Source organism: Vanellus vanellus (assembly GCF_965231255.1).
Source record: "Vanellus vanellus genome assembly, chromosome: 3".
Classification (NCBI taxonomy): domain Eukaryota; kingdom Metazoa; phylum Chordata; class Aves; order Charadriiformes; family Charadriidae; genus Vanellus; species Vanellus vanellus.
In genome coordinates, this window is record NC_138907.1 from 71118699 (window position 1) to 71141754 (window position 23056).

The 23056-nt window shown below is 37.6% G+C and overlaps 1 protein-coding gene across 1 annotated transcript in view; it reads left to right on the top strand.

The window, feature by feature from the left end:
• The window catches only part of TRDN (triadin), a 233828-nt gene that overhangs the window by 27391 nt on the left and 183381 nt on the right, over positions 1-23056 (top strand). Inside the window, exons 2-5 of the mRNA XM_082481943.1 lie at positions 2932-3141; positions 10361-10402; positions 16907-17044; positions 18893-18919. Of these exons, the coding sequence (XP_082338069.1) occupies positions 2932-3141; positions 10361-10402; positions 16907-17044; positions 18893-18919 (417 nt within the window). The remainder of the gene's footprint in view (positions 1-2931; positions 3142-10360; positions 10403-16906; positions 17045-18892; positions 18920-23056) is intronic.

Here is a 23056-nt window from a genome sequence, read left to right on the forward strand (position 1 = left end):
TTATTTTCGGTGGTTTAGGGCATCCTGTCTGAGTTTCTCCAGGCAGTTCAGAAGTTACTGTCCTGTGGATGATGCTTGCCGGTCCTGTGAGGATGTCTCTGATATATCATAAAGCACCTATAACAACCCTGGAGACCTTTCTTAGGCATCTGAATCATACTGCAAGCATCCGCATCGCGAACCTCTCACATTGTAACAACATTTTTTCTTAGCTTGACTTCCAGGCAAATTTGCATCAATAGCTGTTCACTCCCGCTTCAATAAATGTAACAGTAGTGATTTTGTTGTATGACATCCCGAGGTTTTAAGGGGAAATCTGACTTGGCTACATCAGCAGCTAAAAGCATGCAATAGATGATAACCTTCTAGCATACTTGAGCTTTGTCTCTGCAGCATTGCTCAGATTGATAAATTGTGGGAAAGTATTTTCTTCAGCAAAGAAGGTACAGAGCAGTCTGAATTTGAGAAGTCAGGTATACTGAATACGAAGGAACTATTTTTACATAGCAACAGACCTAGAGGAACGATCCTTTGAATGGTAATTATCTGTATATGCCTATATCTATATACACACATAGAGTTTTAATTGCTTGTATTATAACTGTGCAAATATCTGCCATTAGTATGTCCTTGGAGATATGCTGTGATACTAATCAGATTTGTCAAGATGAGACAGTACTTTCTATTCTCTCTTACACATCATAAACTCTGACTGATATCCCTGAGGGAAAAAAATGCATAATGTGTCATTTATGACCTGTTGCATGCACAAATCACTTGCGTTTTGTATGCAGTAGGATAACAAAATGCTATTGATTCTGAATTTGTCTTTAGGAAACCGATCTTTATTGCTAGTTGTCACTTGGCAAATTTTTCCTCCTGCTGTGAAATGTTTGATTCAAAATTTATGTTTGGAGAAATGGAAGCAGTGATGGCTTTATAATATATTAAAAAAAAAAGAGCATAAATTCTATCATAGCAGATAGACATTATTCAGAAGCAGAACAAACATTCTATAAATACAACTACATTTCAAATAAGCAACAAAACCCATGTAATATGCCAATCTTGTTCTGCTTACACAACACTGCTGTTTAGCAGAGCAGCTTCCTGGGGCTTGAAGCAAGACACTGATCAGTGTCAGGATGTTTGTGCTGAAGCAAACTTAAAAGGTAGAGCTAAGGGAAGTACACACAAATACAATGTATTGCACAATAAAGAAAAGAAATGTAGAATAATTCAGGGTATGAATTTGAACACTACGGATATGACAGATTAAGGGTTAGGGAACCTCTGATACCAGAATTGTCCTTCCCTGTTCTACAGATGTACGTGAGATACATAAAGGACATTTCAGTATCACTTTAGAATATTGTTCTCACTTTCTACAGAAAAAGAAACAAAATAAATATTAATTAACATGACGATTATAAGACTTGTTATACCATCTTCTTTTCTTAAGGGATAAATACATGTACTTATGGGTAATATCAAGGCTCTAATTCATTCTTTAAGAATATCAATATAGTGATTCTTAAACAGAGTCCATGTACATGCTGTGATGGCAAATATCTGAAAGTCTTCAACAGCCTTAAACGTCAGCTCTACTGTAAGTTTCCAGTGGCGTATTTACCATTTTCTGTGTGAAAAGTGAAACCAAACCTATTTATCTTTGTACAGGGCAGCTCTGTTACTTTACTTACCTCCATCATCCTAGAAAATTATCAGCTTTATATGTTGTATCAGCTGTGACAGAAGATAGGTGATCTCAGGGTAAGAAGCAAAGGTATGAGCAAACCAGTCATCACCCGATTCCTTGAAATTTCAGGTCTCTGTGGGAAAGAGTCCCTGAAATCACTGACATTAATTTCTGAGAGTTGGTCACATCAACCAGACCAGGAGCATACGTATCATATCTTTTAATATTTTGACAGTAGCTTACAAGCAGATATTGTAAACTGAGCTGAGTGGAGGTACTGCGCTTTTCTATTGATGTTGACTGCAGAGTTATAAATATTTTTACTATTGTTATTGTATATCCTGGAAAACAAATACCAACCAAGATTGTTTAGGTTATCACTGTCTTTTAGGAGGAAGGCTAACATGAGAATTTTCAAATGTTGTCACGTTTCAGTTACCATAGTTTTGGTTTGTGTCCTGAATTAATATTTCTTAATATTCTAGGAAGAAGTAGATTATGTCACTACTGTTAACTGTCCATTAAACTGCTCATGTGTGTGTCAACTGTTTACTTGGCTAATGTACGTACTCACCTTCCTACAGCCTTTCTAGTAACAAAGCTGTGCTTTCTGGAATTAAGACTGCTTTGGCAGTGTAACTCTTGGTTCTTAGCAGATTATTGCATTAAATAAAAATGCCACAAACAAAGGTATTTAAAAATGTACTGGACCTGTAAATAATTTGTGTTTCTGTTAGACGAAAGGGAGTATATACGTTCCTATTGCCATTGATACATGCCCTTGAGAGCAGAAGTCCAGCCAAACCGTGAGTGGCATAGATGCATTAGCTCCCTTACAGTCAATGGAAGTACGCTTAATCACATCACCTGAGAATCTGGCCTACAGCCCGTAACAAGACAGTCCTTTGGAGACTGATACTATTTTATACTTTCATCAGTCACTCTCCTAGGTCCGTAGCTATTCATGGCAGACTAAAAAATGTCATATTATGATCAAAAAGGCCAGTCATGGCTATCTTACCGTGTTTGCCTCCGGATTAACTTTACTAAAAGTGGCCCTGGTTTAGGAAAAACTCCTTCCAGAAAGCACAGGAACCTGACTTTCATAATGCAATGCTTACATTTATTTTAAATATTCTGAGTACAGAAGGGTTTCAAAACAACATTCATATTCTTGATTTTTAGGCTCCAAGTGTTACATTCTATTTCCTCTGCTTTGACTATTTGCCTAGGACGTATGTCTACAACCACGACGATAATAGATGGTAAGAACGGATCCATTCCCTCATCATCCATGAAAGTGGGCAAGAAATCAGTTACGGAAGACCTCGTGACAACATTCAGCTCGCCAGCAGCATGGCTTCTTGTTGTTGCTCTGATTGTTACCTGGTCAGCAGTAGCTATTGTAATGTTTGACTTGGTGGATTACAAAGCCTTTGCAGGTAAAATTCAGCATGTTCTGTTTGATGTCTTGTATATTAAAATTTAAAAATTTATTAAGGAGTGTGTATTATGTAAATTTGCATGTTTCTCACCTTCTTGGAACCAGCACAGTGTCTCTGATGAGTTTACCAAGAGAGTAGATATTCTGAGAAATGTCAGAACATATTAGTTCACACTTCATACATCTTTATAATTTAAATCTCTCCATTTTGCAGCCCATCCTCATCCTGGAAAATGTGTATGTTGACATTAATATGATATGTATATGAGCATGCGTGGTCAGATTTCTGTTTTGCAACTATAAAATTATTTTTAAAAATTCAAACTAATTATTAATTCACATTTTCTGAAATATATTTTAAAATCATTCCTAGTTGCTTTGAGTCTTTTGTCATCTGCTTACACAGTTCAATGGCAAGAAATATGCAAAAGATCATTTCTAAACATGCTAATCCTAAATTCATCTTCAAAAGCCATAAGCACAGAGGACCAGATTCTTAACATCAGCTAAGCCAAACCCTTGTCTTCAATAAGGCAATAATTCTAGCTTATGTTAAGACTTGGCAAACTGGCTGAACAAGATCAAGTTTTGGGGTACAAATTCGTTACTGAGGGCAAAGATGAAAATTAAGTGTGTGTTACATGGGCTGTGATCGTGGTTGAGGAATGGGAAGAAAGAAATGGGGAATGGAAATTACCCCATTGTTATTTGATTTTTTTTGCCTTGTATCTGGCAATGATATATAATGGAAAATAAAAGAAATTACCTATGTTTGTAAAGGGTGCATAGTGTTCAGCAAGCCACTTTGTTAGCAAAACTTTTGTGAGGCAACCAGCCGTAATGACTGGGAAACATGTAAGTGAAGCGGAAAACAAATGATTAGGGTCCTTTTCTTTCTTAAATAAGAACTCTAGATCTAAACTTATCACGTCTGTCACAATAATTAACTAGGAATTGAAATTCAGACTTCAGCCTTTTAATTCAAAACAAATTGAGTTGATGTTTCAAAGTTAATTTCCTGGACTTTATTAGTTTACTGATAAATCCATAGTTTTTTGTCCTCCTATATATAAATATTGACCTCAAGATTTACTTAAAAAGCTTTTGAGACATAGACAGAGCTTGAAAGAAACCAAGCAATCCTGGATCAATGGATGACATAGAGGCTTGAAATGTTTTTGCTTCTCATTTGTCTTTGTTTTCAGAAGGAACTCACTTGAGCCACAGCAAAACATAGATTTTCTTTTGAGTCATCCTCCCAAAACAGGCATCAGATTTTAATTTGTACACAACACACTTACAGTTGCAACATAGATGTAAACCAAGAGAGAAATCATATTCTGCTTTAAATTTTCCATATTAACTATCAGTCAGTCAGTCAGTCAATCAAGTTCTCAGTATGTTTCCGATAAGCAGTCAGGAACGAGGGCATAACTCAGGCAAAATTTCTAAACTAAGTGATTCCTGAACTGGCTGTCGGCTCATGCATGCTCCATATACTCGTCAGGGTAATGTTAAGCAATGAGAGTCTGTATTCGTTCAGGAGACTGAATGAAACTTTCTAAGCAGATGGAAATCTGATGCTCATGTTGTATTGGTTAAATGAGCTTAAATCCCAAAGGTGTTGATGGGAACTGACATTTTCAGACCAGGCTGTAGAAACAAAAAAAAATGTAAAATTTAATCTGCAGGGTGAATTTGTATTTTGTGGAGATCTCTGAGAGTTGATACTTTAGTATTTTGAGTTCATGAGTTCCTTTCTTATAATACCCAAAGATATTTCTCTTCCTAAGTGATTAATTAAGCCAGCATTTAAATCAGGTCTCAGTCGTGAAATATTAAGAGAAGGAACTGCTGTGCTCCTTCAGACCAAGATTTATTAGACTGTTTCCTGTATTTACATAAATATAACAATGGCTACACAGCTCTTATCATGACTCCTGGGTTTTAACTCCTGAGTTCCTGCTCAGTGTGATTTTTCCAGGTGAAACCCACTGATTTATAAAAATTCCATGGAAATAGCTGAAGATTTCACATAGGACCACCTGGCTGGCATTATTGATACTAGAACGATTTTCACCCTCCAACAGTTTGGCCCCGTGCCTCCAGTGGAGGTAATGCCGTCTTTACATATGGAAAGTAGAATCTGGAGCATATTTTTAAGTGACTCCTTAAATCTAAAACCTAGTGATATATCTCCTGGGTTTGACCCTGCTTTTTGGACAGCCAGAACTGCATGAAAAAAGTGAATAGTTATTTTCAGGACTGTAAGTTTAGTTTTGCAAGCATGATTAAAATTAATTTCCTAGTTTTTAAATGTAAATTAAAGATGCCAAAGAAACTATATTTAGCTGTGGATTTTTTAATCTATAAGACACAAAATATTCAGTGTATTTTTTCCTTGAATAACACTTGCCTTTCATAAGTCAGTGCTTTCAATTTCTTTCACATTCCTATACCTGAAGTTCCACGAAGTTCAAGTTTAGAAAGTATGCAGAGCATATGAATGAGGCAAGCTGAGAGAGCTGAACTCAGTTAGCCTAGAGAAGAGGAAACTGAGGGGTGACCTAAGAGCAGCCTGAAGCTATTTGAAGGACAGTTACAAAGGTGACAGAGGACAAAGAGTTACCAAGATGAATCCCTTGTTGTATCAGGTGATAAAATAAGGGGGATGGGGTCAGAAATTGCTGTTGAACATAGACGGCAGGGGGAACGTCTTTACCAGGAGGGCAGTGCAGCACTAAAACGGGTTGCCTAGAGGGGCTGCAGATTCTCCGTCCTTGGTAGTGTTCAAGACTTGGCTAGATGGCCATGGCTGACTGGATTCAGTGCTGGCAACAGTCCTTCACTGAGAGGGATTGCACTAGATGAGCTTTAGAGATGCCTACATCTGCAAGATTGTAGGATTTTATTGGAAAGTCTGGTAGAATTTGGGTATTTAGAAAGCACCTGGTGGAGATCTGGATCTTGGTGGAGACACAAAGATAACTCAGGGGCAGATTGTCCCGTCCTCACATGTGAGGAATGCATCTGTGGACCTTTGTAGGATTTCACTCACTCATTCATACATACCGTTAGTCCTGTTGATTTTTGTGCAGATGTTCCACAGTGATTCCTGGTGAGGTGACTTAAAAGCATACTGTGCACATCTGCAGAGCCAGCCCTTTGCCAGATTTGCAGGAAGCAAGGACCTGGGATGGGACAGCTCTGGGAGAGCTGGGTAAAGTGCCACGCACCTCCACACTGGGGCTGGCTCTGACCTTTGGGCTCCCACCAGAGACTTCCACTATGAGTCTGTGCCAGAAATGACCATCTCCATAACAGAGCCACTAGTGGTGAGCGTACTGCACAGGACTGACTGCAGCAGAAGACGGGAAAGGGTTGACACAGTAAATCAGGCTGGGAACTGGGTGGCTGAGGAATATACACAGATTTGATTACACTACAGAGCTGCTAAACTCTAATGGACGTGCAACACCCTAAATTTTGAGTTCTCACCCTGAGATTACGCAGAGATTCATGGAGTTAAGTAGAAACACAACAGAATTGACCGCAGCAGACTAGGAAGTATTTTAGACCCAAGCATTGTTTTCTTATTTGAACAATTAACAAATTTGCTGTCATTATCTTAAAGGCAAATAATTTTAAAAATGCAGATAATATTAGTATATGTATTTTATCTTATGTATTCTTTTAATTTATCGGTATAAACTTCACAATGCCTCTATGATTACAGAGTGTCAACCCATAGATTTTGCTTCTTGATTACTATGATTTCATGTACTTTTAGAAGTAAACAATCAAGTTTGGGAATTTTGACAATTTATACAAGGTGAGATTTGTCCCATGAGTAACTACATGAAAAAGAAATGTTTGATTTCATCCCAAAATAGACATGGTGAATTACTTTGGGGGGGGCTCTCTGTTCACTGTCTGAAAAGAAGCCTTTAGAACTGAGGGAGGCTGAGGAAGGATAATGTTTAGGTTTTAGGTAGCTGAAGTTAGACGACATGAATTCAAGCTCCAGTCATAGAAAGATTTAGTATATATTTTGTGGAATTTTACACATCCAGAATATGATTACCGTAAACTCTGTAGTACTCTGCAGTATTCAGGAGGTGCTGGTTATGACAGAAAATATTGCAGGAGGACCCTGTGTTATGGGGGTGCACGTGCAAAGCAGTGCCTCCTTGGTGGTTATGTGTCAATTTGTTCAGAGGTTAGAACAGAGATGGGATCTGCGAGTTGGCTTTGGCAGTGGAATTTCAGGAAAGCATGAGCCAAGAATTAGATCAGTGCTGAAAGATTCGGCCCTGTTCTATCTACCCAGAAGAAGGAAATTAAATTTTGCGGTGTTTCGCTTTAGTGTGTTATTTTCATTCCTTTGAGGAAATAAATGAAAGCTTGCATTCCTACCATGTTGTATTGTACAACTATAAACATGACTGAAATATTCTTAATGCGGTATGAAGGTGACATGCATTACAAAAGTCTGAGATAAATAACTATGAATCTCATGCAGTACGCAGTGTGTATGAATATGCGATAAGTAATATACTGCTTTAGAAGATCTCTTATACATTCTCAGAATTTTCAGAAATGCAAAATATATTCATTTCGGTTTGATGTGTGCTTTGCAGCAGTTCGTTATTACTACCATCCTTTGTGTTAGAAAATACACCTTGTTAATTGCCTTCATAATTCATGAATGTATTTCACGCATTTCTTGTACACATAACTGGATTATATATTTTAATTGCTAAATGTAACTAAATAATTTAAGATTATTTTAGTCCTAAAGATTGATTGCCCAGGAATCCACATTTGCTAATGGGCTAATAAAGTGTTCAGAATTCCCTGCCATCTCTGTGACCAATTACAGCTAATTAACACCACCCTAATTTCAGCCCCAGACTGCTCAATATTCAGAGTAAATTGATAGTGATTTAGCCGGTCACCTAAAGGCCAGACTAAATCAAACCTAATGAAACCTCACCAAATCTATGAAACCCAAAACTATCCACAAAATAATCTAAGTGAAAATATAGCACAGACACTCAACACGGTGAGCCTGCCGCCTTATTGTGACTGCTTTCATAACAGAAAAAGGAGCAGGCTCTTTGTTGTGGATAATTCCATTCACTCAGCCGTAAAGAGGGTTTTTAGAGATCTGCAGCAAAGGCAGATCTCTTTGGAGGTAATGCGTGGCGATGACAGGAATGGGGAGCAAATAGGATATATAGGCAGAGAGCTCCCAGCTCCATGAGAAGTGGCAGAGATTCCAGTCAGATATTCTCTTTAATGTGTTTTGGTTTTGTTTGGTTTTTTCTTTTTTTTTTTTTTTTTTTTTTTTGAGGGGGAGCGTGTCCTTTTTAAGTTAATGGCAAAACATCTAGCTGAAATGTTGTGGGGTCTCTCGCATCAGCTTCTGAATAACAGGATCTGAAGTCCCCATTTCTCTGCCTTTGCTTGTGGTCACTTCTATGACTGGTTTGTAGCCACAGAAAGCTTTTGGCTGGCCCTGGGTAGTCAGGATGATATACCTATTAATATTCTCCAGAAGAGGAAAACAAACAAATAAAAAATTAGGAACCATATATTCATAGGAAAAAAGATACGAAAAGGTAAAAAAGAGGACTCCAAACATCTTGTGCTCTATAATTGACGTGCTGACTTTTGTTTTCCCAGTCTCCTGCATGATGAAACTGTAAGGTGCATAACCTGTTAAGTGGAGAGTGTTTGCTTCGTCATTAAGAGCAGTGGAAGTCAGCAAAATATGGCTATTCTACTGGGTTTATTTTTGGGGGGAGGAATATATACATCCATTTTTCTCCAAGAATGATCATGCTGTAGTCATTCTGTTAGGTTCGTGTTCACTGGAATCTTTTAAGAACTGCAAAAAGAAGAGTGTACTTATACTTCTTTATTTTATACCAATATGTCCACCAGTTTTAAATCTGATAATACCTTTGCACTTACTGAGGAAAAAGAACTAACTTCTGGCTTAGTTTAATGCACCAGCAAACTTAAAGGAACAAATGATTTTGTCTCCTGGTGCAAGAGGTGTTTCAAAGTCTCACCAAATTGAAATAATTGGCAAAAGCTGTTCCATACATGCAAAACCCTAGATAAATCATCTCCCACATGTTAAAAAAAAAGGTGTTGGCCCTTGCTGTGCTCACTTTGGAACTCATCAAAATACTGCTACGGTCTTTTGAAATACTATTTTTACTATATTTACAGGTGTCAGTCCAGAGCATGAGTAAGCAGCTTCTCCATTTCAAAGTTCTTAATGAAATTCTTAATTGAATTATATGGGACTTCCACTAATGTATCCAAAACCTAGAAAATTTTTTTTTCACTGTCTTTCATAATGATAAAAACAATTAAAGAGATTTAAACCCAAATCTACTTTAAAGAAGGGCTGCCTAGTTGACATCTTACCTCCCATGTTTCACTCTGCAACAAATCTTACAGCTGAGTTATAAACCCCTAGAAAATGAGTTTATACGGGAAAGAATGACAGCCTATGAAGTACTGCAGTGCTGCAAGTACTGTGTTCATCCCAAATGGTCTAACATATACAAGATGATAAATTGAGATAGATCAAACTTCATGAGGTCATGAAGTTGAAAATACAAACTTTCAGAAACTGAATTAATAGGGAAGGATCTAAGAAAAGAAATGAGTCCTGCATGCTTAAATGCGCTTCATGGGGTACAAAACACAAACCAAATTTCTGGCCCATAATGGTATCTGTGAAATTTCTAATTTTAAACAAACAAAACCAGTAATTAATTTCAGTAACAATTACAGTAATGTAATTATTTGGTTATTTGCTGTTGAAGAAATCAGAATAGTTCAACAAGAATAAACCATACGTAATATATTCTTTTCAGCAACAGAACATGTTTGTAACTTGTGAAAATACCTGTGCCTTATTTAACCGTGTTTTTACATTGCTCTGATTCGTACTGTATTATCTCACACCTACAGTGTATTGTTCTTCTTTTTAATGAACTCCAATCTCTGCTTCACAACAGCAGCCCCACAGAGATGAAATAACTCCTCACTTCACTCCGTAACTGCTTCTTTTAGTCAAGCGACAGCTGAGGATGTTCATTATTGCTAATGGTGTTTCTTCCTTTTTTTTTTTTTTTTTTCTTTTTTTTATTGGCCTTTCTGGGGTTGGTTCATCCTGTTGCCATCCGCTCTAGCCACCTATTCACAACATTGCGATGATCCCTGTTTACCACCTGGTAAAGATGTTCTGCCTGCAGTGTTCTGAATACGCGTGCGGTCTGCTGGCCGGAGATAACCAAGCATGGGCACGAGCAGAGTGCCAGGACGCGGCAGCACTGCTTCTCTGCTAACCCCCAACTCTGGCTGGCTGGGGCTGCCAAGCTCATTGCTATAGCCTCCTCCCGATTGTCACATCGCGCCTGAAATAGATCTCTCAGCTAAGAGACACCCTCAGCCAGGACATTCCCAGGAAATGGTGGCGGGCTGAGAGGTACTCATTTTACCCTCGTGAATGCCCTTTAAAAATGCCATTGTACAATTATTTAACAGCACTGCCTTTCTAATCTGAAGTTAAGATTTGTGTTCTTAGTTAGATAATTGAATCCTTAGAATGAGAAAAAATAAAGCTTCAAATTATTTTAGGTAACGTATCTGGCTGTTTCAGAAAACATGACCAAATTGGGGTCTGATCCATTAAATTAGAACCCATTCAGCTGATATCAAATCAGGTTATATAAATTAGATGTAAAGCCCATCCTAAACTTGCATTCCTGTCCGTGTGTGTGGCTACATCAAAAGTACCTGAAGTCACCCGATACTTTGTGACACTTCGTGAATTTCTTTCTAAATTTCAGCAAGTAGACTGTAGTTATAACTACTTTGTTCTCATTTTGGGTAAAATGCCTTTGTCCATTTTCAGGTGAGGTTTTCTCTATAGACTTGACATCAATATAATTGTCTAAGGCTGATATTAGAAAGAGCCAGGGAAGATTTATACTACAGACTGTAGTCTCCAATATCTACAGTTTAAGTACCTATAAAATGGAAATTACTGGGTGATGTTGTCTGAGTTTTCTTTGGCATTGTTTTTGTACTTATAATTCAATATACTTACAATTCAAAATTAAGTTATTATTTTCATACTTATCATTTAATGCTACCCACCAGCGTGGGTTCATCCTGAACCTTAGTGGTGTAAGCATGACAAAAATATTAGTTTATGAAATAGGATGATAAGACCTAAGGACACCTATGCCGATCAACTGGAATAGTAATAATGGAAGACTTTATGTGTGTATTGAGTTTTATATGTTCGATACTACTCTTCAGAAGACTACTACTACTACTAATGACAAATCTTAAAAATATATAAACTTTCAAATTAAAATACAGGCGTCTGTATTTATAAGAGAATATTTTAGTAAAGCTAGGATATGTTTTATTATCACAAACTAGTGTTAGGCTTCTGTGTTTTATCAAACATGACAGAAATTCTCTGTCTTCATCAGCTGTACCTTGTCAGTATCAATGAATTAGATTATATCTCATAGATCAATCTTTACACCAGATAATTACCGTGATTTGTAATTTAATTGCATTCAATTCACTGGAGTCAAAATATGTAATTGATGAAAATCCAACAATTATTAAGTAATTCACTGCAAATCATTAAAAAAAAATCCCAACTTTAAAATAGGTTGAACTCTGAGCATATATTTAACTATTTGACAAGCAAAAAAGATTGATAGCAGATCACATTCCTGACAAAGTTATTAAGACTGGAATAATGACTGAAGTGATTTGCACAGATAAATCAATTAGTCGCTTTTTGTTGTGCACTTCACAGAAATAAATGACACAGACCATGAAACATAACCAAATTTGCTTGAGGCACTACAACAAATCATACCATGTGATTAATCAATTCATATTTCCAAAAGCCAGTGTTAAAGGACCCATTATCAGTCCTGATGGAAAAAAGGTTTCTTTTGTTCACAAAATACCACAATTTTACTGAAGTTGAAGTCACTTTATAAAAGTTATTTTCTGTCCCCAAGAACATGCCTAATGCTGATTGAAGAACTTTGGAAACTTGTCATTGGTTGATTTCAAAGAGCTGTGTTAGTGTGAGTTATTAATTACCATTAAAGGTACAAATTCCATTTTCAGATCAATTGGAGTTAAAATGGTGAATCAAGGAGAGTTCAAAACTGAGGAAATCAGTTGGCCAGAATTCTTATTCTCACATTTTGAATCAAATCACTGTTTCTGTACCAATAATGCTGGAGAGCTACAAAAAATTGTAGCAATTTAATTTTGATGTAATGGTCATGAAAGCCAGTTTCAAAATACATAAGGAGCATTCAGAAGTATTTAATACCTATAGCACATCTGAAATTATTTCTTAAAGAATTATTTTAACTAAGTTTGCATATATTTAGTAAAGAAAATCCAAAGAAGCTTCCAATTTTTCTTGCAGATATCTGCAACAGGTAACATTCTCTAACCGAATTCAGTTCAGTTTTCCTACAATAAGGTTTTGTTGAAAGGCATTATACAAAGTCCTTCAATTTGACTAGGATTCTTTCTCAGTCAGCTTTAACTCTCCCGAATTTCATAATTTGCCAGAAAGTTCTGGAATTTGTTATATCAAAGCATTGTTGGTGGTACCAGTGCTGTCTTGGAATGCAAGTAATTTATCAAGGTTAAATAGTCATATTGCCCTGGGATTAATTATGAATGTAAAGTTAAAAATATAAGTACTTAGCCAAAGTGAACAATGACCAGAAGGATTTAAATATGAGACAGCACCACTAATAGGTCCATAGCACCATGTCTTATACCTCAGTCATACGAAAATAAGGTGTCACATCCGTGCTAATTTTTCAGGCTTCCTTTCCTTCCTAGCCAATGGAAAGGGATGGGCATCTTTGGAAATTAATTCATATAACCCTAACAAAGATGTCAGAGGAAGGTGAGAAACTTGCCTTCTGAAGGTCACAATATGTCTTTCTGCACTGGCTTTTGAGGGAGTCTAGAAACCACCAGGGGTTCAACACCTGGCTTTCAGGTACATTTGGCTAGATCCAAACTTAAGCTGTGATTAAATGAAATTACATACTGTCAACAAAAGGTCTTCAATATTAATTGCATGTTTCATCCCTGAGCTTAACCTGCTGAGTAACTATTCGCTTCCTTTTCCCTCCTTGCTCTTTCCTCCTTTGACAGACATTTAGTATTTTTCTACTACATTATCTGAGGAAAAATTGGCTCAGTCCCTATTTACAAGTTCAGCAAAAGGTAGAACTTCACAGTCTGTATCTATCTGAGAAATACTCTGTATTCATAAAGGATCTTTACAGTTTAAATTCAAGGTCCTGCCCCTGCCACTCCCAGCACAATAGATGATATCTATCATCTATTAAATATAGTTGATAGTTACAGATAAATTAAAAATTATATATTGCATGCTATATAACATATGCTAGCAAGAGAAGTATATTGTGAGCTTAATTTTAAAATAATTTGTGTTCTAAGGTCTGTCAAGAAATGAAAAGTCAGACAGAGGACAGCTAATCCAGCCTGAGCGTTGAATGTGTTGAATCCAAGACTATTAAAAAAAAAATCATCATACTGTACCCTTGCTGGGCATCTGTACATAAAAAAAAAAAAAAAAAAAATATCTAAATTACATCAAAATATCAAGCTCAAACTTTGTTATGAAAATCTGCATTCTCTCAGATTCACTCTTGAAGAAAGAGTATGCAAATCCTCTGGAAGCAGTTATCTTTCTTTGCATGCGTGTGAGACAAATGGCATCTTTCTCTCTACTTGTTACCCCCTCAATTGCTTTATTTCCTCTGTTTCTTGTCTGTTTTATTCTACTGGGAAAGAACCCGCTATTGTCAAAGGTGTGGGGAGAGCTAAAAGCATGGATTTGATCAGTAGTAATTTTCCCTTCCGCATTACCTGGTGTGGTGTTCTTAAGCATTTCAGGACACATTGTTACTGTTAGCGCTACTTTTTAAAAATGTAGGAAATAATACAACAAAAGTTAACCAGAAGATCTATGCACAAGGAGACAACTTTCCAGGCCTGTGTCACTTGCATCAGACTGCAAGTGGATCTCACAGTAGCTGTTTGTATACAAAATTTAAAATTACAAAATTTAATTTTTGAAGTACGGTTAAAGTGTCCTCTACACAGCCCCAAACTGATCTTTCTAAGCTTTTTATGTTAAACAGGATTGGCAACTTGGGCTTGTTAGCCATGGCGTGACTGGAGAATTTCGCCTCTGGACACTTACAATTTCTAATCCCTTTTCATACTTTGCTATGAAGTTGTTATGAATTACAGACCAGGATATGACGTTGAGAGCTCTGATTCATCAGCCGAGACGGCTTGCCTTGGGGTGGTTGGAATAATTTCCTCTGCTCTTGATCTTGTTCTTCTCTGAGCATTTCCCTCGCCTGCCCAGGGGGACAGCCCTGCTACCTGTGAAGCAGTTCTTGAACTGCTAGTTGATAGACCAGTGTATTAAAATAAATTGACACCAATTCTTGTTTAGTTTACAGCTGTAGTCCTAGTGGCTGTAAAAGCCTCTGGCTGTGAAATCGGCTGAGCCAGCCCTAAGCAACCAGTGAGTTAAAGGGGTAGGTGGATAGCCAGAGTGGAAATCAAGGCAGCCCTCCGAAGTTAAACCATCCCTGTTTGTGAATCGAAACCTCAGTAATGCTAAGACCCCTCTGGCCATGTCCTTCTATTAGTCCACTTGGACTCCTTAGCACCTCTAGATGAGAATAAAGTGCAAATAACATCAGGGGTCGGGTTGTGTATTTACTTTGCAATAGCCTAAATGTAGGTATTCATTCTCCTGGTAAACACTTGAGAAGAGCATTTGAGGCAAATCAGTTGTAAAAATAAAATCTCTATATCTCAATGCATGAGGCCAATGCACATAAATAAATGCCTTATAATAGCCAAAGTAAATATTCCCAGTTAAACTACTCAATCTTTCTCAATCCAATGGTGCACACAATAGTACACTAAATGAAGAGATCGTGCATATTTATTTGCAATTATGTCATTTCACCATGGCACACAATTAATTTATTTGATGTGCCTGATTGTTCAGTAGCATATATCTATATAATACAACCTTCAAAAAAACCATTAATCAAAATATTTCTTTGGTTTACATTATTAGTAAGCAGACGCAAAGTAATAGAAAATCAGCCTGGTCTTTTCTGTTTCAGGTTACTTAATTAGAAATAAAAGGAATTATTTAGTGATACATTTGTATTTCAAATAAAGTTACCTGTATATTTCACTACAGCACTTTTAGAAAATAACTGTTCATACTGCTGCCATCAAAGAAGTTGCTTCAAGCCTGCACTTTGCCTGTCTTTGTAACCTGCAAGTCTATGTGAGACTACTTCTGATTGATTACTGCTAAGATTTGGCTTCTGAGTCAGAACACTGCAACCAGAAGTAGTTCTGAATAGACTTGTGTTCGCCCTACTAAAATATTTGCATACAGAAAGATAGTGGTAAACAGAGATATGGTTCCCATCTTGATACTGTTAAATGCAGTGTGTATATTTCTATTGAAACATGCTATTGAGACTGACGGAGAGTTGTCCCTCTTCCTAAGCAGTGTTTGGCACAGATTTCAAGAAAACAGAAGTCTGCTGGACAGAAAGGTCAGAAGAAACACTCTGTCAGAGGCTGAAAAATCCTCTAAAATACTATAAACAGGGCAGAGAGAAATCTGGTGAAATCGCAGTTGGAAAAGCCTTTAAGGGAATACTTGTATTACCCACTGATGGTTACTCTCCCTGGGTGTGGATGCAGTGGGCAGCAGGGGCCTCAATTCCATTTCCCAGGAAAGTGGAACGCATTAAACTACAGAGCTTCCTTTTTTGTCAGCTTACTTGCCTACAGGAGCAGTAAGACCAAAACTATTGAAGTATGCAGATGTGTACAAGTGTGTGTGATGATAGAAACTCTAGGAAAGTTGTAAGAGAAGAATCAGATACATGGAGGTACATTTTTGAAAGCGGCAGCCCCTGTGTCACACTTTGGACTTTGCATTCCCCTTCATTCTGGACTCGGGTTTATTTCGTCCCAAGTATACACAGCTGTCTTCTTCCCATCCTTTACGTGTACTCCATGGCGATGACACGACCTGCCTGTGTGGTTAAGCCAGGGTTCAGCAACTTCCTCAGCCAGGACTGGGGTAAAGGACGGGGCTCAAGGGGACATGTGGAGTGAAGAGTGGGACACAGATGGCAGTGAATCCTAAAGAAGCATCAAGAGGCAGAGGACCTGGGCCAGAGATAAAAACTGGTTCGAAAGGGAGAGATTAGCTAAAAAGGATAAATATCAGGTAGAATCAAATCTATGTTTATCCTTTGCCCAACCAAGCCTCAGAAGAGAAGCCAGAGCTTGCAGAGCAGTATCAGACCAAATTATCCACTGGGTCCTTAATCACTCTGCGCACAGCGAGCACCGTAGGACACAGTTTATACCAGTCTTGCACAGGAAGGAGAGCTGTCCTCAGACCCTTGCATAATAAATATTAACAGTCACAATCTTTGTTTCTATTAAGGAGGTAGCATAATTAGTCCTGCATAAAACAAAGATTAATTTTAATCACTGAAGGAGGTTTTGGGGCTTTTGGTTTTGTTTTTGTTTTTTTTTTTTTTTCAAACTGCTTTTGTTTTAAACTCTGCACTCAGGAAGATCTGTTAACAAGCTCAGCACAGAACCACTGAGAATCATTCATCAGACATTGGAAGAATCCACTGATTGGCTTTATGGCTTTATTTCTTTTCTGTCTGACATCGTATGGAGTGATGATGATGACAGTGATGAAGGTATTTGTAATGTAAAGACTTCTGTAACTGCTCTAACTGCTGTTTTACATGCATTATGTTGGCTTCCTAAGCTTTTAACCTCACAGACAAGAAGGTCAAACAAAATGAAAAGTGAACATTGTTGCTAATAAAGCATCTACTGGCTATTCCAATCAGTAAATTGGTCTCTTTGTTAGCTTTCATCTCGTGTTTAATGTACCATTACAGAAAAGCTGTCAGAATTAAATATTACTATTAGTACATCTTGAAGTAAAGAGTGTTAATTTATACAAGACTTCAAAGCCACAACCAAAATATGCATCAAGATATTGCTTCAGAGAATGGCAATAGCTATTTTCTTTTAATCAGCAAGAATCTAAAATAATGTACAAGATAGAACTTAGAACTTTTTTATTTGATCTGTTGATGACGGGATGATATATTGAAACAAAACAAAGCAAAACAAGACAGAAAAAATAGTGTTTCGGCTGAACTAAGGGGCTTTTGGATGGCATATTGCAAATAATTCAGTTTACTATAAATTTTGGTGCTGCCATTATAGTAACATTCTTCATCTGACATCATCTGATAAATGAAAATAAACTGCTTACATTTCAAGTCTGGAAATAACTATCCTTATGTTGTAAAAAAAGTAGTTCCCTGGTATGAGCAGAGCAGTAGTGGATCATCATGTCACATCATATTGGTCATTTTGACAAGCAGTGAGTGTAGGTGTAACATCTTCATTTCGTGGTAGTTCATTTTATATTCTATCTGGCTATACCAAAATATAATTAAAAAGCAACACGTACTGGAACTGGCTTCTACCCATGTGTTCATAAACTTGGGATATTATCAACTTTCTACCTTTTAAACGTGCGCATGAGCTTTTTATATCAGCACCATATATCAATACTAATAGATAGGCTGCTACATGTAAGTCTGTGAACCGGGCATCCTATTCTGAGATATGATTTACAACCAGCAGAAAGCCAGTCTCTCATATGGTTGAGAAACAGAAAAGGTGAAATATGGAGAGCTTGCTAAAATTTGAAGTGTTCATTTTTACCATTTCAAAGCTCCCAAAGCACCTGCAAGCTCTCAAATACTTGAGAGGATTAGTGTTAATGCAAGCAGGACATACAAACATTCAAGATCTGAATGCTCTTTAAGAAATGTTTGGAAACCTCAGTCCCACCGCTCTTTACTCCGAGTGGAATTTCATCAATATCTACCAGGAGTGTGAAAAGGCAGTAGGCAATTTACTGCATTATATTGTAAAAAGGGAGTGCGTGTGAAATCCCTGCCTTTGGCGAGCTGCAGTCAGTGCAGCTGAGGCTGCACACGTGCCACAGTTTTTCAGGCCGACTCCTTTAAATTCCATGTCCTACGTGGAGGTGGAATAATACTTCAGAGCAATCGAGTGCTCGTAGTTCCACTGAAATTGAATATTTTTTGCCTTGGACTTCACTGGACGTGGTGCTAGATTTACAACCTTGCTAACCTGCATATACGTTTTCTTATTTGGAGCTAAAATGGAACCACTGGGCCTTTCCTTAAAACATGGAAACATGCATAAAATCAAGCAAATTGTAAATTGTAGTCACAAGTTAACATTTAGAAGCAGAGATTTGGACGTTTCCCTGGTTACTGCTGCACATTGAATTTACCTACACCAGACCCAGGAAAAACTCTGTGGTAAGAGAGATATGATGAAAAATCAAAAATCTCAGAATAGAGTGCTTGCCATTTAGCATATAAAGAATAGACTATTTTTTTTTTAATTAAAATGAGCCAAGATGAGAAAAAATATGAGGTTTTTTATGATGATATCTCTTCTCTGACATTTGTTCTTTTCTCTCGGTTTAGGTGAAGTGGAACCTTCCCTGAAAAAAGGTTGGTCAGTTGCCTTACTATAGAGAGCAAATATTTTGCAATTGTCTTAAGAATTAACTAGTATATCTGTGATACAGATTCTGTCATTAGTGACATGTCAGTCTACTAACCATGTAAGTTGTGCTTTAGCAAACTCATTAAATAAGAAACTCGAGTAATAATACTTGCTGTACTGTTTGCTGCTCTGTGAGAATTCTTGACTCTTGTTATTATCCAGAAAATCTGAAAAAATGTTCTTAAAAACTCAATAAAATTACAAAAATGTTATCTGTAGCCCTGTCCGGCATGTGGCACTCCTATTCATGCCAATATGAATCATGTGTGTGTCTGGACAGAAATAATATTTAGAAATAATAACATATAAAGAATATTTAGTGAGAAATAATGATGAGGTGTTGTAAAACGTTTTGTCTTGTGCCAATGCAGAACCCTAAAATAATGACTACTTCTGAATCTTCTGAAAAAAATTACTTAGTTATGATTGAATTTTTAAAGCGGACAAGTGAAGCAAGTAGGATTTATAATATAAATCTTTTCAGACATGAAAATTGTTATGCTGAAACATATAACTTAAGTTCAACTTCTATTAAATCAAAATGAAAATGCATTAGAAGGCTTGAGATATTGGTGATAGGATGTAAAGCTTTTCAAAACTAGGGTGTGTTTTTTTCTCCAAATTGAGCATAGCTTGATAATAACAAGATGTGTAACCAGCCTTATGTCATCTGAATTTGGCATCCATCAAATTCTTAATAGGTAAATGCCCATATTGAAGAATCTATCAACCCGGTTGGTGCTGAGATTACAATCCAGTTTTCCTCTGAAGTTAATTGGAACTGGATCAGGCTTCTATTTAATGACACATTTTGTCAGTCTCAATAGGGCATCCAAGGAATTAATAGGTTTGAAGACCAGAACCATTCATCTTTTTATGGATGATCCTTCATATTAAGACTGAAGAAAACTTATAGACAGTGTAAGAAAACATTTCATCTCTTTACTCCACCAGTCAGAATCACAGAAAGTTCAGCATTGCCCTGTATCTTCTCCCAAACTGAGAAATGCATTGTTAATTTTACAGTGGGTGTAAAGTGTCAGAAGCTGTAGCACATTGTTGGCAGGGATGGCGGGTACATCAGTGGAAGGTGTCTACTTGCCATGGGCCAGTGTAGCTGACCAGGCTGGGAGTACTGTGGAGGTACTTCACTGCTGGGAAGGCTTAATTCGTAAAAACGTTACGGAGAACACCATGCTCAGCATTGCAATCCCTGCTTCTTTGGAAATTGGTGACATACCCATGCCTTACACTTCGTATTGGGACACTAGGCTGTAGAAATAGAATTCAGGGAAGCCATCAAAATAAGCTGGAAGCTGTTAAATTAGTCAGTTGGAAGTGATGAGATGATAGTTCAGACCTAAAAGTCCTCCATCCAGGCAGCTGAGTATCTAACTGCCAGCTTGACATGCTTTCCTCTGCATTCAAAGCTCACAACGCTGCTCTGGAGATAAATGCCTGGGAGTCTTCTGTCTTTGGTGTGAAGGAAATGGACAAGAAGCCGGTGATTCCTCTGGAGCTGGTACCTTATAGGGTAACTCAGCCACAAAGATGTGAAAAGGCACAAATTCAAACATGTTTCATCTGCCTCAGCAGTAAAACAGACTTTGAGTGGGCTTTTCCACTTCCTGGGTGTGTGCTCAAGATCTTTCCCTCCGTGATTCAGAGGATAAGGATTCCCATGGTTTTCCCCCTGCAGAAAGCTCTTTCCTGAATAGAGCTGATGAAGAAAGCAGTCTAAGACCCTTTCCGGGTATAGCCGTGAGCTTACACATAGCAACATCCTAAGATAACCTGTTACTGTCACCAGATGGCCGGAGGTCTCCATTTCATCCTGGCAGCTAGGATCTGGCCTTGATTATACTTGATTTTGTCACCTCTTTTTCTGGGCTACAGAAATACAACACACGTGGCCTGAAGCCACCAGTCCCTTAGAAATGCCAGCGCAGAATATTGTGCATGTCTGCCCAGCGACGGGCAGCTGTGAGCTCCCCAGAGCTGTCACTGTCTCTCTTTGCAGACTTCTCTTAAAATTGTGTAAACATGAAGGAGCTGAATTCCCTGGGTCTAAGCCTGTGTAGATGTTTTCTGAGAGCTCTGTGGTAAAGTCTAGAGTCAACAGCTTTTCTACTTAGGCGCAGGGGAATTCACTCCCAGGGCTAAAGCTCATGAGCACAGAAGGCGAAGCCCTGGGAGGGGAGGAGAGGGCTCAGATGAGCTCATGTGGGTGGCACTTTCACAGACATCGCAATCTGTTCCTCTGAGCACAAGGTGCACGTCCCTTTGAGCAGCTTTACCTAACTAATGCGTGCCGTCACGTCTGTGGTCCAGAAACAAGAGTTCCAGAAGAAAAGCTTTCTGAAACCAAACAAGACATTGCATCCGTGATTTATCTCCATGTGACTGCTGTTAGGGCTGGACTTGAAGGAGGACCAGGTGTATAAATTCGGAGGCTTTTTGGGTATCAAAATGTTAGCAGTTAGATCCACAAAATCGGAACCAAATTTTTAAGCTGTTTAATATTCGCTGCTTTCACGTAAAGGACCACTTCTGCGTCAACGTCCCTTCCACTCTACACAGCACTGTTATCTGTAGCTTTGTGAATTTTTCTGATTTAGGTGGCTCTTCTTATGCTTGTGGCACTTGAACATCTTAAACAAAAAAAAATGACCCAGTGAGATTATGCAGTACACTACTGCCATCTCCAGAAGATGAACAGTTTGACTTTGTGCACATATTTACAGGAAATCTCTCTCAAATTGCACCCTGGAAATATGCGTTATGATTGCTGTGCCTGATTTTTAAGTATTTGTATTGGATCTAACCCACAGTTACTGTGGTATTCGTGAATAGGCTGAGATGTTTTGAAAAATCTCCATACCTATTTTTGGTGTATGGACAAACCTTCAATCTTTTGCGTTGTTGACTAGCAGATTTTATGAATGCTGAGATGTTAGCACAAAATTTAATTTATAATGGAATATAGTAATAGTAACTGAAAAAAATAAGATTGTTAGTACCACAATACAGTTACATACTGAAAAAATGTCAAGGGGACTGGTAAGGACACTGTGTGGTGATGAAGGAAGAAGAGAAAAGTGTAATGATAATTATGAGCCCGAAGAAAGCAAAGATCACCTTCCTAGAAATGTAAATTGAAAGCAAAGATAATAAAGGTACAATAATGAAAATGGGCTTGCACATGCAACAGGACTAATATCAGTTTCAGAATACTTTAGAAAAGATGAAAATGCCTCTTGAGTGCGTTTTTTATTGCAATTATTTTTGCCAGTCCAAGTCTTATCACTAATATTTATCTTTAATAATTGGAAAAGAGTGAACATTTGATATTGTCTGGGAAAAAAATATTATTCAGTGAGGTAGTGAAAGATTATTCTGTAGAGGACTTTGCGTCTTTAACAATGCACATTCTCAAAATGCTAAAACTGCGGAACATTTTCACAAAAGATATAGAGAAGCCTAATAACAGTTTCTTGCAGGCTTAATATGTTTTTGGCTTCATTTCTTTCTAGAACAAGGATTATGACTGATAATCTTGTTCATTTTTTTCAGGGTTGTTTAACCTTTAGAGACAAATCCAATTATTTGACAGCTGTAAGTTTTCTCCCATTTTGGTCCTTTTTGCTAGAAATTATTGTTATAGACAAAGAGAGAAATATTTACTATTTTTTGATGGATGTTACTGGCATCATATGTGAGTTTCCAGAAGAGCTGAGAAACCTGGTACAAAAAATTGAAAATAATGATCTGTAAGATATAGGCAAGTGCACTCACTTCAGCATTGTCAGCCGTGGCTAAAAAGGTCATTATTAAACCGTTCTGTAACTTCTCTCCAGTTTACACGTGGGTAACGGAAAATTTAAAATCTAAACATGGATTCCTCATTTAGCTAGCCAGGGTACTCCTGACAAGCTGTGCACATGTACTAGTGAGTTTTGTATGTTAAAGTAGCACCTCCTTCTGCTTCAAAACAGCTGATGCATTCTGCTTAGGAGTAAGTTGTTGGAAACCTTTGGAAAAGATTCTAAGGTCAGAATTATTTGGTTTTTCACTTCATACTT